The sequence below is a fragment of the Neopsephotus bourkii genome, unplaced genomic scaffold (genome assembly GCF_033783945.1).
Source record: "Neopsephotus bourkii isolate Nb327-2 ecotype Australia unplaced genomic scaffold, CSIRO-AGI_Nbou_v1 NB_933, whole genome shotgun sequence".
Lineage (NCBI taxonomy): Eukaryota > Metazoa > Chordata > Aves > Psittaciformes > Psittacidae > Neopsephotus > Neopsephotus bourkii.
In genome coordinates, this window is record NW_026901427.1 from 180,884 (window position 1) to 200,436 (window position 19,553).

At 42.7% G+C, this 19,553-nt stretch overlaps 1 protein-coding gene across 1 annotated transcript; it reads left to right on the plus strand.

The window, feature by feature from the left end:
• Window positions 1-1,225: 1,225 nt before the first annotated feature.
• On the plus strand, window positions 1,226-17,861 carry IL7R (interleukin 7 receptor). The gene is made up of 8 exons (XM_061357935.1): window positions 1,226-1,497; window positions 7,820-7,958; window positions 10,809-10,963; window positions 11,432-11,586; window positions 12,636-12,813; window positions 13,675-13,765; window positions 15,587-15,662; window positions 17,124-17,861. Exons 1-8 carry the CDS (start codon window positions 1,407-1,409, stop codon window positions 17,634-17,636), a joined length of 1,398 nt encoding a protein of 465 aa, XP_061213919.1. The 5' UTR covers window positions 1,226-1,406; the 3' UTR covers window positions 17,637-17,861.
• The last annotated feature ends 1,692 nt before the right edge of the window (window positions 17,862-19,553 follow it).

Below are 19,553 nucleotides of genomic sequence, written 5' to 3' on the forward strand. Positions count from 1 at the left end.
CGGAGCTTTCATCACTTCGGCACTGGAGCAGTTTAGATTACTTCCTTGCAAATGAAAAACTGATGCGGCTTCCTTAGTGAGTCTGATTATTTTTTCTTTTTTCTTGGGCATTTTTACCAACTTTGCCCTCGGTTTCCTTCATGCCTCTGACAAAAAGCTTTTTTCGTGCAGCCAGGGTTGTGCCAGAGCTTGCTCTTCCCTTTCAAGTCTTCAGCTCACTTGTAGCTAGCCACATCAGTCAGCTGTGTACATAGCCCTGCATCACGCTCTAGCATGCGTTGGTGTATACAGCCACAGAGAGTGTGTGAAGGAAATATTTAACACCTCTTTTTATCCTCCACATTATGCCTCTGTTTTGTCCAAAGCCTGAAAAAATGTGAGATGTAACTGCTTTGTTCTGAGGAGCTAAGTTTTGCAGAATTAATCTTTTAAATCAGCTTTTCTAGGTCAGCATTGCCTTATGTGGGACTTCACAGAATCACAGCATGGTTTGGGTTGGAAGGGACCTTTGAAGATCATCTAGCTTCAGCCTCCCTGTGTGGGCAGGGACACCTTCCACTAGAGCAGGTTGCTCAAAGCCCCATCCAAACTGGGCTTGAACACTTCAAGGGATGGGGCAGCCACAGCTTCACTGGGCAACCTCTCTCCATATTTCTTATAAATGCCCTTTATATGTTGGAGGGCGACAAGAGAGTCTCCCCAGAGCCTTCTCTTCTCTGGGTTGAACAACCCCAACTATCTCATCCTTTCCTCATAGCAGAGGTGCTTTATCTCTCTGATCGTTTCTGTGGCCTTCCTCTGGACCTGCTCTAACAGGTCCATGTCTTTCCCAGGTTGAGAGCTCCAGAACTGTATGCAGGACTGCAGGTGGGGTCTAATGAAAGCAGAGCAGCAGAATCACCTCCCTTGACCTGCTGGCCATGCTCCTTTGGGTGTGAACACTTAAATAATAACAAACAACAATCACTCTTCATGTTTCATATCTGGAAAATTTTTCTCCCTTGGACCCACTTACCTCCATTGAGAGGAAAGTGGACAAGAGGACTAAACCATGCTCTCAGGAAAATCAGCAGGAAAAATCCCACTAGCCAAGCCAGGAGCAGTGTCCATGAAACATGCTCCCCACTCGCTGGACTTGGTCAGATTTTGCCCAATAAGTCAACACGCCTGACACAGAAGGTCCTTAGTTTTGAAGGGGAAAGCATCTTTCAAAGTAAAAGCTCTGCAAGTATCTTCATACTGCTCCTGTGGCTTCCTGTTCTGCCACTAGTCATCCTTGTCGGCATGTTTACATTTCCCCTTGACTGAGGTCTCTTTATCAGGCAATGGGCTTGTTCTGCATCTAGTATAAAGTAACCAAGCCCAGGTTTCGCACACACATACTGCACACATGCAGCGTGCTCAGGATGACACAGACAAGTGCAGTATTGAGCATTTTTGCCCTGCTTCTTCACACCACTTTTGGGGAAAGTGGTTGCACTTCAGCAGATGGTGATGGTGAGTCAATTCATCTTCATCCTTCCTTTTGTGTAAGATCCTGGAAAACCAGAGTTAATAGATCAAAAATGCATCTGCTTGACTAAATGTGCAGTGTTTCAGCATTCAGACTCTTGATTTTAGTGCTAGTACCTGAGGCAGATGTGGAGCTGGAGGTTATCTATTTAATTTAATTGCTGAGTAACTCCTACATTCATATGAAATTAAGATCGTAGCTGTATGCAGAGGGTATGCAAGGTCAGACCTGTTAATCCTTTCTCATTGTATCTAGTGTTCGTGTGAGGAACTATGCCTGTGAACAGGTGCCTGCTTCACCCTTCTGGAGTCCATGCTCACTCTGATCTCTCATCAGAAAGGGGTGAGGTTCTGGTTTCACCTCTCATGGCAGTTTAGTTTTCTCCAAAGAAAACGTTTTAATGTGCCTCAAACTTGGCCCAAACTCTTACACTTCAAAAGCTAAACCTTTCCCCTTTTTCTTTAAGCAGCTGCATCAGGTATAACTGGTGGATAGTCCCAGTCTCCCTTGTAACATGGCTGAAGGAGCAACTCAACCCGTGGGTTCTCGCAGCCCATCACTAAGAGCATTCATACCTTACTCAATTATAAATTAATTCAACACTTTAAATTTAGGCTTATTGCAGATTTCATTATCTCAGAGAAGTAAAAATTATTTAACTGCATCAAAACAGAAAGAGAAGCAATAAACCCACTATTTCAGTCTGCTGTTCATTTTCTCAAAAGGGACATAAAAATTTGGATTTGCATATGAAATCCCAGATCTGTTAAACTCTTAATTGTCTCATACAAACCAAACAATAGTGACAGAGCTTATTGCACTGCATCTGAAGGACATTGGCAGTCTCTCAGTTACAGATAGTTTTAGGAGCAAAAAAGATTTTTGGATTTTGGTTTTTAGGAAGATAGTGGCTGTTTTCCTATGCTACCTCAGAGACAGGGAATCTCATTTTCCCATATATGCCATGTATTATAACACATGTGTATGTACACATACGTATAAACATGCATATATTTTCTTAGATAGGATATGTGTGTGTTTTTAGTTAGAAGAAAATGGAGTGGCTCAGAACTGCACCTAACAGCTTTTTTTTTCCTGTTTGCTTTTTATTTATATAGTCTGCAGCTGTTTAGAGCCAGCTCTGTCAAGCAGCTATGGTGGTAAATGGTCAATGCTAGTGATTTATTGTTGGTGTCACTGCAATCTTAAGGGCTTCTCAAAACCCAGTATGATCGGACCTTTCCTTGTTTTGTCACTAGCTTCCAGTAAGCCATAATTTACTTAGAATTAAAGAAAAACAGATTCAGAAAATCCCCACTTAACAATTAGAAGCTTTTATGATTTCCTTATGAGCCTCATGGGTTTGGACAACAAATTAAACAATACAGTGTAAAATCACCCTTTATGAATGTCTGGCTTTCACTCTTTGCCTCTCTGACTCACACTGTCTCCTGGCAAAGTGCCGCCTGCCAATGCAGGCATGAGCTCACCCCTTTTATGGACAGATGAGGGGAAAGCTCATCACAGCACTTGCCTTCATCCCCTCCTCTTTTCTGAGCACCTGTTCCCAGCCCAGCAGATGAGGTGGTGGTCCCCAAAGCCTTAAGAGAGCTACAAGCAGAGCTGAGGAAGTGCAGCCATGGAGGTGGAGGTGCAGAAGAGAATGGGCAGAGGGTGGAGGAGGCATCCTACTGTAGGGTCTTAGGGGCAGGACAGCTGGCTTCAGTGGTCTTCCTACACAGATTTATATGGCTTGTCCAACACCCATCAAAACTGTTGTGATTGAAATGAGTTCTTCTTGCACCAGATCAACAGTAAATATTTTGCATTACTTTGTTCATAGAGACAGTCACCTCCCTGACTGGAAATTCCATCATTAATCCTGCAGAAGCTTAGCAGTGCCTTTGGTTTCACGCATTGCTGTTATTCACAGTGGCTTCAGATCTTAAAGCTGAAGCATGTATAGCCTGTGCTAACATACTTCTCTTGGTAAAGGTTCATGAGATTCCTGCTGTGATCTGAATTGTCCTAACGTGTGTTATCCAGACCAAAGAGACAACCATTTCTGCAAAGCACCTTCCATGGCTGTAGCTATGAGAGGAGTTTTCTCTTCCTAGAATCACCCCCTCAAGCCCTGATTTCAGCCCAGCCAGGCTCAGGGCTCTGCCTGGTCTGGGGTTCTCAAGGAAAAAATTATAATTCTGTAGATTTTATTGTGAAAAATGTCCGTAGTAGTGTGAGTCATATTGCAGTCATCAAAACAGTTTACACAGCAAACACATTCATGCATGGTGAGGTTTAGGGAAGAAGTGCAACTAAGACTATGTGCATATTTACATCAGACAAAAAAATTGCAGTCTGCCCACAGAGGAACCATACCAGAAAAGAATTTCAAATTACTTACTTAACACTATTCACAAGGGTTAATTATCACATATTTTATGTTTAGGATGTTATTTCCATGAATAAGGAACCACATAATCACAATGTGAAAGTTCAGTGTCAAAGAGGTAAAGTAAGCTTTCCTTTTGGTGCAGTACCAAGGGTGCACTATGCTGGTTAAACCAGCCATAAGTGGCTGAACTGCAAGACAAAACCTTTTTCTTTTTCATTTTACAGTCATCCTAGTAGAGAAGTTCTTTACTGTGAGGGTGGTGAGGCACTGAAACAGGTTACCCGAAGAAGTGGTAAATGCCCCATCCCTGGCAGTGTGGACAGAGCCTTGGGCAACATAGCCTAGTGTGAGGCATCCCTACCCATGGCAGGGAGTTTGAACTAGATGATCTTAAGGTCCTTTCCAACCCAAACCATTCTATGATTCTATGATTTCTCCCATTTTTCAATGAAGGTAGTGGACAGCTGAAAGAGTTTCTTTTTATATTCCATTTATTAATATGATGATCATCAGTGTGTGTGTTTATGCAATATCTGGTATATGTAGTTTGCATTTGTACAAGCAGCACCAAGCAATTTTAACTCATAAGTTTAATGTTGCCTTGAGGTACCTGTGAGTATAAATAAGCCAGTCTCCCAGTAGTCACAATAAAAGTCTTAGAGAGGCATAAAATGTGTCATATCTGTGCATGCAAGATTTGGGTGCATTTATATATATAAAATATGTGGGGTTTTCCATTTTTATGCATATTCATGTCAGTTTACTTGTTATTCCCTGCATTTTGAATATATGTATACATATATGCACACACTTTCACCCACAAATATGTAACTTTATGTAAGTATATTACATATATTACAATTTCTGTTCTTTTATTTCTGCCCAGATGGCTCAGGGCTGTGTTGGTCAAGACTCTCACCTGTGTGAAACTGCTGTAGGGCTTGTTCTAGAGTTTCACTGACTTCTGTGCCTCTCTTTTGAATGCAACATTCAAATAGAGAGGCTTTGTACAGCACTTGCTGTATTCATATCCGTGCTGCACACATTATCCCCTCAAAACAGCAGCACTGTTGGAAGATGTTGCATTTTGTTGCTCTTCAGAGAGAGCTGGGGTTCCTTGGGGATAGACCCACCAGAACTGCTGTGAAAAGGCAAGAGCAGTAGTTGCTTCTTTGCACCAGTTGCTCATGCTGGCAAATGGCCACTAAATCTTAGCCTGGGGGAGAGCTCTGCCTGCAGGCACTGGACCAGTGCAGCATCAGATGCTCTCATCCTCCTGCTGCCTATCACAGCTGCACCTGTCCTAGCCCCTGCCTGTGCTCCTTTTGCATTTTTCTCTGCATTCCTGACTAACTTATGAATTTCTCCTCTTACTCAAAGCCCAACTCCAAATGCACCTAAGCTCCAAGGTCAAGAGGAACCACTGCTGATAGCGACCATGTGGAGTGATGCTCTTGACTTACATTTTAAAGCAATAAAAATAAATCTCCTGCTTTCTCCCGACTGTGAATCTATGATCAGCTCAGTTATGGTGGGTGAGGTTCATGAAATGAGGCTGAACTGGCAGTTTCTGCCAGAGAGGACTCCTCTCAAAAGCATTAGTCTTAGGTTCACTGACCTCATACCTTCCAAGTGTAGGACTTGAGACATTTGCTCTTAGTCAAACGATGATTATGTTATTAGTCACCAAAGCAAATTGCACGCATTCTGGCAGAAAGTCTGAGCTTTTCCTCCTGAGCCCAAATTTGGGACATTTAAGAAAACTTTGCAATAGAATCAAAATGGGGCTTACTTAGAATCATAGAAGAGTTTGAGTTGGAAGGGACCTTCAAAGATCATCTACTCCAACCTCCCTTCAATGAGCAGGGACATCTTCAACTTGCATCATGACACCAAAATACTCTTGCCTTCCTAAAACCACCCATGTAATTTTCCAGTCTTCTCAGTAACCCAGTGAAAGGCCAGCCCATCACAGCATGGGCAGGAGGACGCTCCTTGGGCACTTTTGGCCATCTTCGATGTGGCTGGTCCTGATGGCGATGAAGCAATGGCAATTGCTGAGAGTGCATCCTCAGCTGTGGGTCTGCTGCTTTGGAACTACAAGGTGTCTGATGTGCTTTCAGGCTTTCTTAAGCTGAAATTCCTATACAAATAACTCCAGTTGAAACTAGCCCTTGCTTTTCTCATTCTCATTGTTCATATGACCAATTCTCATATCCACAAAAATAAACTAAACTCTATAAACACCTCATTAAGATACTTCTCCCAAACTCCGTTAAAAAAATGAATGAGAGATTGCTATTCATTTTTCTTATTCTATCTATTTAAAAAATCTTGGGACATATGAAAAAATGTGCTAGGGGACACATAAAAAGAGAGGAGAGACAGGCAGAGAAAGAAAATACTGTCTTTTTGGAAACAAGAGTCACTTTCTTGAAGAAATAAAGATTTATTGTACAAAGTAAAACACTAATCACTGCAGTTTGCACAACAGCTCTGCCTACGGAGTCTGAATAAGACATACGTCTCCAACTTCTGTGTTTCACTTGCTCTTTCTATTTCTTTATTGTTTATTTGTTAGCCTTGAGCACCAGCCCCAGACACTTCTAAGAAGTTAGTGTGCAGAATAGATCCCCCAGTGCATGTTTCTGTTCCGTTTGTTTTCGAGAGTGTTTCAGTCCTTGACTTGAATATGCTGCTTTTCAACAGACATTGTGAACATGTCTTGCACCCCTTAGCGTGTCCAAGGATAGCAGCAGTTTGTGGTTCCTAATAGTGAAACCTCTCTGAGAAAGTTCTGAGATGATCTTCAGATGGAGTAGGTCCTGGTTATATGTTGGTGTCCTGTTTTCAGCTGTAACAGAGTTAATTTTCTTCCCAGTAGCTGGTGCCATGCTGTGTTTTGGCTTTAGCCTGAGTATAATGTTGATAACACACCGATGTTTAAGTTGTTGCTCAGTAGCACTTACCGTGGTCAAGGACTTTTCAGCCTCTCATACTCCTGCCAGCAAGGAGGAGTGCAGGAAGCCAGGAGGAAGCACAGCCGGGACAGATGTCCTGAACTATTCAAAGGGGTGTTCCATAGCACAGCACGTCATGGCAGTCAATACATAAACTTGGGGGAGTTACCCGCTGCTCAGATGGGGCTGGGTATAGGTCAGCAGGTGGAGAGCAATTATATTGTGCATCGCTTGTGTTTTCTGAAATTTATATTTTTTGTTGTTGTTCTGTGTTAGTATTATCAGTATTATTATAGTTGGCATTATCTCTATTATCACTGTATTTTGCAAATATTAAACTGTCCTTATCTCAATCCATGGGGTTTGCATTCTTTTGATTCTCCTCCCCATCCTGCTGGGGAGTGAGAGAGTGGCTGCATGGTACTGAGTTACCAGCTGGGTTTAAATCATGACACTCGCATAAAGTTTGTCCATAACTTTTAAAACAAGAATTTCCCTCCCTGTCTCGTACTTAGGAGGAATTGAACTGCAGAGCAGACAGTGTATTTTCTCTGTTTTGCATTTTGTATTGGGAGTCTTTCACAGAAGTCGATATCAACACCCCTTTTTGTCCATAGTTAATGAAAAAGAACAGACATGGGGTGCCTCATCTGTCCTAGCAATCTGCAACAGTGTGGGGTTTTTGTAGCTCGCAGACTGATGATGCAGAATGTACCTTTGTGTGTGGTAACTAAATGGGCTTCACTGGCAGGCAGGGAAAGCAACCTTGAAATGCCCAAGTAGCTTTTAATTTCATTTCTAAAAACGTCTCTTTGCTTTTTTATAAAACAGGTAGGTTGATCCTCTTACTTTCAGGCAATCAGATAAAGAAGCAACCCCCTATACAATGATGCTCCAAATGAAATACACTCATGAATTTGCTCCTGTAATAGCCTGCTAATCTCTTTTTAGGGACTTTCGGAGATGATGAACCAGACAATTTAGACATTGAATGCTTCAGCCAACTGGAATTTAAGGATTCCTATAGCAGCCTGACCTGCAATTTTACCGAGCTGCCTCCTCACAACACTAACTATACCCTGGCCCTGTGGTAAGTGCTGTTAGTCCATGTGTTGGTAAATTTCTAGGAAACGATGTGCTATAGAATCATAGAAGAGTTGGGGTTGGAAAGAACATTAAGATCATTAACTTCCAGCCCCTCTGCCATGGGCAGGGACACCTCACACTAAACATCTCACCCAAGGCTCTGTCCAACCTGCTCTTGAACACTGCCAGGGATGGAACATTCACAACCTCCCTGGATAACCCATTCCAGTGCCTCACCAATCTCACAGTAAATAACTTCTTCCTTATATCCAATCTAAACATCCCCTGTTTAAGTTTGAACCCATTACCCCTTGTCCTATCACTACAGGCCCTAATTAAGAGTCCCTCGCCAACATCCTTACAGGCCCCCTTCAGATACTGGAAGGCTGCTATGAGGTCTCCACGCAGCCTTCTCTTCTCCAGCCTGAACAGCCCCAACTTTCTCAGCCCTTCTTCATACAGGAGGTGCTCCAGTCCCCTGATCATCCTCGTGGCCTCTTCTGGACTTGTTCCAACAGTTCCATGTCCTTTTTATGTTGGTACACCAGAACTGCTCACAATACTCCAAGTGAGGTCTCACAGGAGCAGAGTAGAGGGGCAGGATCACCTCCTTTGACCTTCTGGTCACGCTCCTTTTGATGCAGCCCAGGATATGGTTGGCTTTCTGGGCTGCAAGCACACATCGAAGCCGGCTCATGTTAAGTTTCTCATCAACCAACACCACCTTCTCCGCAGGGCTGCTCTGAATCTCTTCTCTGCCCAACCTGTAGCTGTGCCTGGGATTGCTCCAACCCAGGTGTAGGACCTTGCACTTGGCATGGTTAAACTTCATGAGGTTGGCATCAGCCCACCTCACAAGCATGTCAAGGTCCCTCTTTATGGCATTCCTTCCCTCCAGCGTATCAACCAAACCACACAACTTGGTGTCATCGGCAAACATGCTGAGGGCGCACTCAATCCCACTGTCCATGTCAGCGACAAAGATGTTGAAGAAGACCAGTCCCAACACTGATCCCTGAGGGACACCACTCATTACTGGTCTCCAGCTGGACATTGAGCCATTGACCGCAACTCTGTGTGCGTCCATCCAGCCAGTTCTTTATCCACTGAGTAATCCATCTATCAAACTGATGTCTCTCCAATTTAGAAACAAGGATGTTGTGAGGGACAGTGTCAGATGCTTTACACAAGTCCAGGTAGATGACATCAGCTGCTCTACACCTGTCCATCAGTTCTGTAGCCCCATCATAGAAGGCCACCAAATTGGTCAGGCAGGATTTCCCCTTAGTGAAGCCATGCTGGCTGTCACTAACCACCCTGTTGTTTTTCATGTGCCTTAGCATGTCTTTCAGGAGAATCTGCTCCAAGATTTTGCCAGGCACAGAGGTGAGACTGACTGGTCTGTAGTTCCCCGGGTCATCCATTTTCCTCTTCTTGAAAATGGGGGTTATATTTCATTTTTTCCAGTCGTTGGGAACTTCTGACTGCCATGATTTGTCAAATATGATGGACAGTGGCTTAGCAACTTCATTCACCACTCCTTCAGGACCAGAGGAGGGATTTCATCATGCGCCATGGTGTCATGTTGCCATATTCTGGGGAGCAGGAGCAGCAAAGCTAGACAAGATTTTGTTTAAGACTGTTTTATGAAGTTTGAATACCATGTTCAGCAAAGAAGAGTTTAGTGAAACAGAACATAGCTCCCTAGTAAGGAAAGAAAACAGCTGGAAGGGTCTGTAAAGGGCATTAGAACATCTCCAATAGTCCTGATCTTGCCTTTGTTGCTCTGGAACAGCTCTAATTATGGATGTAGTCTAGCATGAATTGAGAAAACTTTTTCTTTAAATTAAAAGATATTTAAAAAATGCTAAACCTTCCTTTACCAAGTGGAAAGTAAAAATGTCTTTTGAAGAAGGAGATCCTTTCCACAAAAAATTCTTTGGCAAGAAGGCTGATTTTCCCCTGCAGGGAAAATGCCTTTATCTAGTGTAAGCAAAAATTAAGCAATTGTCTTCACACACACAGCCGTGCAAAAACCACTCTAGAATGAGCATACAGAAACCCAGCAGTTACCAAACACATCAGTTGTCTCCACTTCTTGTTAAGGTCTTGAAATTCTTTTCCACCTTTATGTTTAAACTGATACACATAGCTGAAGAAGGTCAGGTTTTGTTTTTTTAGTATACTTCTGCTTTGCCCTTTGCCTGTTTTTCCTGATACTGAAAGATCCATAGCAACCAGCATCAGATGTGGCTTTCTTTTATATTGCTAGTCTAATCGCTATTAATTTTTTCCTACCTAGTTTCTTAGAATTCGTCTGTTTTCATAAGATTCATTCTGAATTTTTACTGAAATTTTGTGACAGTCCTCAGACGTGGGTATCACACAGATGGAGGAACACACAGATGTAATTCGAACTCTGAAACTGTAACATATGAGTCCTTAACAGCCTGGCTGACTGTTGACCCTGTATTTGCTACCACTTCAGTCAATAAGAAATTTCTCTTTATCTTCAGTGAGCATCTAAACCTATTGCCCTGTATTCAGCAAAAGTAGCAGTAAGAAAATTTTTACAGTTACAAAGTTTTTTAACACATACATCTCCAATTTCATAACTGCATTTTCCTGGAGAGCTCCAGGACTCTTTCTGTGACTCATGTAATTCGATTACTGTGCTCAAAGACCACGAGGAAAAACATTATCAAACTTTTAAACCCCTTCTTTGCATGGCATTTTTTCTTAGTTCATGTGGAATCTCACTTCAGTTACTGTGAAATGAGTAACGAGGTTTCATCCCTTACTGTGTTATAGTAAGACTGAGAAGAAATTAACGTTGTGTCACTTTGGTCAACAGTACCAAAGAAGACAGCAATTACGTGTGCCTCAACATGGAGAAACAAGAAGATGTGTATTTCTTACAATTCACTGATATACTCTCAAATAAATACATTTGCATGGACTCTGAAATGAAGAGAAGGGTCTGCAGGAGTCTGGTGGTAACTGACATTGGTAAGACACTTAACATTTTGAACATTTTTAAGATACAGGTGTTACTGGGGAAAAAAGTAGCTCAGCTCAAAGCCTAAGCATCAATCTGGGTAACACAGAGTCAATATAAAGTAGTGTCCTAGCAAGTCACAGAACTTCGACTGGGGTGTGGCAGAGTGTGGTGCTCCCCTTGCTTCAAAGCCAAACATGACTAACTTCTGTGTCAGATCCCTAGGAAGCACTATCCCTGTTGGTTACACTGCTGATCCAGCAGGCCAAAAGCAAGCCCCTTTCAGGACTAAGGTGTAAGGATGAGCTGGGGCTCAGCATGAGGCTCACCCAGCTCAGGCCAGTGCTCGCTGAAGATAGGTCACCATGCAGGTGCTGTAACTTGAATGGACTTTTAATTTTTTCTTCCTACTTTTTGGAACCTCTTTATTTCATAGTAACATTGCTTTATTCCTATTACTTCCTTGTTATCGTTTGCAGTTAAGCCTGAAGTACCATTCAATGTAAATATCACGTACCAAAAGGAGGCAAATGAGTATCTTATTCATTATAGTACACCACACTCACGGAAGAAATACTTAAGTGACAAATTAATACACCAAATAGCCTATCGTCAGGAAAAAGGTACTTGGCAGGTAAGTAATGATGTATTGTTGAGCTTATACTATTTTCTGAAATTGCACATGATCAGAAATACCAGCGTCATGTGAAAAACTGCATTTCTATGGTTCTCCAGCTGGAAACTTGGACAGGTGCAATATTTGGCATTTAGAATATCCATCGGTCAAAACAGTTCCAGACTGGCAGCACCCATGTCTGTCAAGCACTTTTCTGGTCTAATGAAGTTCCATTCATTCAGGCTTTGCAGTGGGAAGAGAAGACATAATGTAACAAACCACCCTAAGGTTTGGATGGCTTGCTCTTAGCTTTTGTAGTTTTGCTGTCATTTTCTGTGCTCATCACCCAGTAAACCGTATGACCCCTTTCCTTACTTAGCAACAGTTTCCTTGTGTCCCTTTTCCACTGAGCCTCTCCCAGCTTCACGTTCAGCCCTGCAGCTCTCCCACACTCAGACCATGTTTAGGGCAGCAGCTCCCTGTGACCTGGATCTGGTTTGGGCTGCCTGGCTGCTGGGACCTCTGTGTCCCCTGTCACAACAGCAGCTGAGCAAACACAAGTGCAGATGTTTGAAAGCATGAACTATACCTGTTTTTTAAGCAGGGAACACAGGAAAACTGTAGCTAGAAAAAGAGAAGGATTCAGGCAACCGAATAAATTGAAATAAAGAGCTGCACTTCTTTCAGCTTATTTCCTATATTTGCTCTTTTAGAAGTTGCCTTTTCATGCTATACAAATGTATCTTTTCTCCCTCTCTCTTCTGAGCCTTGCCAGAGAAGCATGTGTGTCCCACTGCAGTATTGGCAGCAGCAAAGCACAGTTAACAGTTCCAGCTGTTTTCCAAAGAGATTTTACCCACTGCTTATTTCTTCTCTTGATACTGTCTGGACTACCTGTCTGTTAAGCTACACTGATGCCTCCATGACCAGCTGTGTAATAACTAGAGACAGAGCAAGTAGCACAGTACTGCAGGGATGCACCTGATCTTGCACATTTTGCTGAAAATCAAAGATGCTTTCCCTGTGTCTCCCAGAAAAATAATTCGATTTTTTTTTTGTGTGTTTAGACAATAGAGTCACCATACCTTCAGGTAAAATTACTGGGGAAAAACCTTGAAAATGATGCATCATATGAGGTGAAAGTACGATCGCAGCCCAACAGAGACTACTTTAAGGGAATGTGGAGCGAATGGAGCACTTTGAAGAGCTTCAGAACCACGAGGGAGCAACGCTCAACAGGGACTTGTAAGGGCAGAAACCACTTTGGTCCATCTGGAAGAAAGGGGAGCTAGGGACTCTTGGCTTCCTGGCCAGCCACAGTGGCAGCAGTGTCAAGAGCATGGGGAGGGATGAGCCCGTGGCCACTGCAGGGCTCAGATCTCACAGGCACTGGGCAACCCAGAGGAGATGACCCAGAAAGCAGCTGTATCAGTTTGCCTGGGGCTCACTCTCCATGTGTAATTAAATCTCACTCATAAGCAATACAATCAGATGAAATGCTGCCACAAGGGCATAAAGGAGGTTCAAAGGGAGGTGAAGTCTGACTCATTCCTGCTTGCTGCCTCTTGGCATGCAGGAAGAAGGACCAGCTTGCCCTGAGAATTTTAGTTAAGGCACAGAGAGTGGTGAAACACAACACATTTCAAGGTCCTGGACTTGTGTGTGAACATGGCACTTTCATCACAAATACGATAAGCAATAAAATCTCATAATTGCACTTGTAAACATGAATAATTCTCTTGGTCCTTGGGGTCCCTTCAGTCCCCAGGGGCATCTTGCCAATATGTGTGTTAGAAGACACTTCAGTTCTGCTGCAAGGATATGGCAAGTGGTAGCTTCAACACAATGGAGGTGACAGCACTTTGAGCTGCTTTAATCCAACCTGGGAAGACAGCCTGGAGCTCAGACAAAGGCTGATACTCTGGCAGCCTACTCTTTCCTCCTTCAGAAATGCAGGAGAAATGTACCACTACAGAGTCCAACGAGACGCAGGTGCAATGCTTGGCATTAATTCCTGATTTATTGTCTGAAGAGACATTACAAGTTACTGTTGCTTAACGCTGAGGCATTTATGTGCATTGGCTGATGTTTTTTGTTTTTCTTTAGACAGCAGTGTGGTTGTGGTTATAGTTTCCATCCTGGGATTCATGCTGTCCGTTGTCATGATTGTCCTGACCGTAACTTTTTGGGAAAACAGGTAATCTAAGCCCCCCTTATATCAGAAAAAAAATATTGGAAATCAATCCTGTTCTGACAGTCTTATTACCTTCCCTGTTTTATTGCTATACTAAGGAGTATGGTCTTTCCATCTCTCAACTTCTACATTAAGACAAAGGCAGGCAAAGAGTAGAAGTGGACAGTACAAGAGAGGGTGTTGGCAGGCAGAAAATGACCTGTCGCTTTTAGCATACTTCAGTCTGGGGATTGAAACACTGGGACCTTTGGGGAGCTGAAGTCACCACAAATCCAGAAAAGAAAGCAACCTGCCTGCAGATTTTAGTAAAGTCCCAAGAGATGTAGAAACAGTCTGTCAGGGAGATTGCCTCTTTCCCTTTCATAGCCTGAGTCAGCAGGGTGGTTGCTCTGCAGCAGTGTCAGAAGCAGCATCACAGAGCTCTCTGCAGCAAGGGCTTGATGGTGTCAGCCACCTCTCCAGATACATGGTGAAACATCCCTCACCAAAGCAGCCATGGCAGAAGTGGGACTGGAGGTACAGTCATTACACAGGCAGTCCTTTGTTTTGGGTTTTCTTCATATATCAGCTACACAGCAGCAAATAGTTGTAAATATGTTTTAAAATACATGGCTGCATATGCTTATATGGAATAGATAATGACAAACTAAAGACAATGAACACATACATAGATAACCTGGTGAAAGCAGAATCTGAAGTGAAAGAAATCCCAAGTGCATAGGAAATGAACCCCTTGCAAGACAGAAAGCCCAGGACTGTTGTGTGGCATTCATAACAGCATGTCTGTGGCATCCAGCTCCACTGACATCCAGAGAGATGGCTGAATGTAAGCTGCTTTTTGAGGACAGCACTTGGCTTGTACTAACTCCTGAATTACACATGGGGAAATGCCTGGAAATGTGCTAGTTGGCCTTGATGAAACCATGCCAAGAACTATTTTAATATTTAACATTTTAGACACTGGACTTATCTGCCAGGTAACACTCCCTTGGTCCTGTTTTATTTGCAAGGATAGATGTGGCTTGAGATTTATATATATCTTATATCTTGCTTTTTAGTGTTGCTGAGCTCCTGCAGTTCTTTAACTCTGCTAGAAGATCAGTTAAAGTGCTAAATAAACAGGTGAAACTGTCTGGACACAGAAGGATTTATGCATGTGCATATTTACACACATATATGGCACATTAAAAAAAAAAAATAAAAAAAAACCCAAAATATGTTCATTTACACCTATAGATACATCATTGCAACTCTGAATGTCAGTCAGGCAATATTCTCTAGATGCTTCATAGCAGAGTGTTTCCAGCAGCACAAGATGAGAACTTTGATAACTGAGGCAGTAAAAATGAGACCTGTGGGACAAGACTACAATACAGATACCAGAAACACAGATAGCTAGCCAAGGAGTGGTACAATATGCAGATCTTTGAAGTAGGTAAACATGTAGAGGCAAATATCAGCAAATTCGCACTTTAACCACAGCAACATTTTTCACTTTCAGAAATTGGTTTCGCTAGGAAAAACCCTGTTAACATAGTTAGATGCAAATGAGTTGTTTGCCAGCACAGTATGCTGCTTTTCCAGTACTTGGTAAAGTGTTTTCCTTTAGCTGGGACAATTGGTTCACTCAAGAGAACAATGACTATTCAGTGACCTTTATAACTCTCCTTCTTCAGTCTTTTATTCTGAAACTTCTCTGTTATTTTTCTGTGTAATTACACTCAGCCCTAAGGCTTTGTGAGAATTAATATAAAGAACCCAATATGAACATATCCCTCTTTTGCTGCTGTTGAACACCTTTTTTGTTCACTATTGATGCTTTAGGATCAAGCCTGCTGTGTGGCCAAACCTTCCAGATCATAAAAAAACGTTGGAGCAGCTATGCAAGAAGCCAAAAAATGTATGTACTTCCTATTGTTGCTTTCACTGGAGTATAGACTACTGCAAACAAACCTACCACTCACAAGAGATAGTATGTGCAGTTGCTGGAGGATCTGAGACATCATTCTGAAATTACTTCTACATTTCCCTGAAGAGAGCCCGTATTTGCACAGGCAGATGCTAATCAGGTGTAGGGAAATAACACACAATTCAGCTAGTGCCTGAACTTTGACTTGTGTGAAGTCAAAGAGGGCTGGAGAACTTGATATATGAAGAAACGATGAAGGAATTGAGTTTGTTTATAGAAAAAAGGAAACTCAGCTCAGGGTGAGGACTAATAATTACAACCTTCCAATACCTAAAGTGTAGGTAGGGAGATGGTAGAGGTCCTCTTGCCACAACAATGCATGGAAACAGGACCAGAAGCAACAGGTTTATGTTGCTTCAGGGCAAACTTCATCTGGATATAAGGAAGAAATCTTTCTCCATAACAATTAAACTTTGTGTAGGTTGCCCACAGAAAAGGTAGGTTCTCCTTTGCTGGAAGGGTTCAAGAGTAGGGTGATAAGGATCTGGATGACCCAGTCCAGGTCCTGCTTCTGGCAAACGGTCGAACCAGTTGGACTCCAGCAGTCCTTTCCAACCAAGACGCTTCTGTGATTCTATGAAACTAATTGTGGGACTGGGTGAGGACCCTTTGCAAATGTCCCTGGTAATGCCCATGTACCCTTACACAGCCAGCAGAGTTGCTCATACACATGTATGACAGTACATGAACTGCCCTGCCAGATAAAAGCCAGATGGACAAATACTACAAACCATAAGGTGAGGCAGTAACCTTAAAAGTATGTGCCAAGCGCGTTTTTTTTTCCACTAAGAAACTCATCAGCTCTGTTCTCTCCAGTTGGTACATTATTAGCATGTTCTGCTCCGGAGCCAGTTTTAGGATCCACATGTAGTTCTGCTAGTGTTTTATATTAATTTTTAAATACAATAATATTTAACAGGAGGTCTAAGATGACTCGCCCACCCCCCATGCTCCCCTGTACAGGGTTCCTATTGTGTTTGAGGAAGTCGTGGCAAACTTTTACTTCCTTCACTGCAAAATTAGGAACGTAAAATTGAAAGGAACGGACTGGGTTGGCACTCATTCCTGTGAGATGGCAGGTGTGCAAGTAGATGTGCAGCTCAGAAAAGCCTCTGAAACACCAGTTCCCACCACATTGCATACAGCATAAAGCACTCTTCAGTGGTGCTGCTTGTAGGAGGACAGTGGCTATGTACAGATTAATATGGAAAAGGATTTCAAGTCACCCAATATTTTATTCTTTGCTAACCTATTGTTTAACCTGCTCCAGGTTACCTTCAGGGTTGAAGAAATAATAAATACCCTACTAAAATAAAATGAAATATCAACGTACATTTTCTTTTAGGCTAATACCCACTGTTAACTGACCACGCTGTTCCCTTTGCCATGCAGAATTTTGATATAAGCTTTAACCCAGAAAGCTTTGGTTACGTTCATATCCATAAAGTGGATGGCATTCGAGCAAAAGCTGAACTGGAAAATTTTCTGCAGTCACCAACTGCTTCAGAGACAAACCTTCCAGAAAAATTTAGGAACAGATCAGACCTGAAGATGATCCCTGCAATGACAGACAAAAGCAACTTAAGCCTGTCTGTGACTTACGGAGAAATCTGGCCAGCTGAAGCCCTGCACAGACTCCTGGATACAAGACAGTTTGCAGCCACTGAAGGAGATGGTGACTCCAGCAGATACGAGGTGTGCCACAGCAGCAGGATGCCCCTGTGCCATGATGATTTCAACCTTTCCTCTGCTCCTCCCCCACATCCTTCCAGCCAGCCTGGACCACAGCCCCTACATGGTGACACCAGTGACACCATGTCCCAGATGCTGCCTAACAGTGAAATGAGGCCATCAAACAACGAAGAAGCCTATGTCACAATGTCTACCTTCTACAGAGTTCAGTAAACCTTACAGGAATGACAGCATATCTCTTTTCTCTAACACAAGCAGAGCACTGAAGCTTTCTGTTTTGTTTTCCTGCATCCTGTGAGTTCCGACCTCTGCAATGCACTGCTTGCAGTGCTTCACGGTACCTGCAAGGAAATTGGTTCTCCCACATTTCAGTGATAAGTGGCCCAACTTCAGCTCTCAGTATGCCATTAACAATCTCCACTGAGCAGAAATTAAATTTCAATTCAACCCGACTTTAATCTTCAGATCTGATTAATCCAGAGCAATGACACTGCAGTCCTAGCTGAGGATCACAGCAGGTCTTGTAAAAGATAATGAACTCCTGTTAACCTCTTGGTTGCAGAGTTAAGGTTTTATTAATATCTAAGCAAGAAATATGTCAACAAATTCAAGCTAAATAGAATCCAATCTCTTTCAAACAGTGGTAGGTCAAGGACAACTTCTCTGTAGTCAGTGGAAGTCCATGAGTTTATGAAACACCAGTAAATGAAAATTGCTATCAAGCATTAGTTGCCTGGGGTTTCAGGAGCTTAGTCATTGCAAAGGCAGTTTGCTGAGCCCCAAGGAAAAAGGACACATGGATTCACCTTAGAAGATGTTTCTCAGAGTGATTTTTTCTTTTTTCTTTGAGCAAAAGAGATTAAAACAAGGTAAAACCTTACAGCCACTACTTTTTACTGTTGAAGATCTGCCCTGGAGCCAGTTTTAGGATCCACAGGTACTTCTGCTAGTGCTTTATATTAAAGATCTTCAGCATTTCATGTACTAGCAATTTTTAGCTAATAAACCAAAACAAAATCAATGAAAAGCAAAGTCCCATCTCTTCCTGTAAACTATATCTGGGCAGTAAAATACATGATGTTGTCTTTCTCTGCAGCTCTTGTGCAAGCATTAGTGCAGCATGTAGGTACTTGCCAGGACAGAAGGGCTGAGTGGACCATATTTGTTTACTAGTGGTTTTTCCAATGGATTTGGCTGCATGAGAATACTTTCAATTTGGCCAGGTAATGTCATGGAACAGTACAACAGTGACCTAGGAAGATGGATGGATGGATGGATCCTGCCAGTGATTAGAAGGCTTACAGTTTTTAGAAGTACCTTGTAAATTGCCTGGAGATAGCATTTTATTATCCTTTTAATTTTTATTTTTATTTTGCATTATGATGGTGGAAGGCATCCTGTCCCTTCCTGCTCACCTTTCCCTGGACTCTGGGCCCAGCTCTGATGGGTTCCTCTCATACTGCCATGCAGAGGTGGCTGAGCCACTTGACAGTCCCTCTGAGATGCTGCGCATTGCAGAGCACACACTTGGAAATAAGGCTGCTACAGCCACACGGTTGCATGATAGCTGAGTAGTGTGGCCATGGGAAATCCAAGCTGCTCTGCTGCACTCTGGAGTTGGTGACTCTTCACTGTCGCCTCACTGTGCAGTCTCAGTTCCTCTAGCTGCTTGAAACTATCTTTTACTGAAATGTATTCACATTCCCGGAGTCTAAGGGTGAAAGAGTCCTCTGTTATCATCAGAGCTGCTCAAATTTGTTCTGACTGGTAATAATCACAGAGATTATTACAGAAAACCTGTATTTGATGTAGCCTGATGGAGAAAAACAGCACTCCCAAGACTGCACTCCACCTTCTCCACTTGGACCCAACAGCAGCGAAATCTTGAAACACGGACAGCCTTATAGTCCCTGTGTGCAAAGGGGATGAGTATTTGGCTCAAGGAATTCCAGTGACATTTACAGAACGGGTTTTACTGCTGTTTCTCATTGAATGGAACCTTGATTGTTGCAGTAGAAAAGATGAAAAGCGCTGAACGTTCATTTGCTTCATAATGCTTGTATATCTTTTTTTAAAGAAGCTGCTGGTAGTGCTCCTACTGTGCTGTCTTGCACAGTGCAATTGTAGATG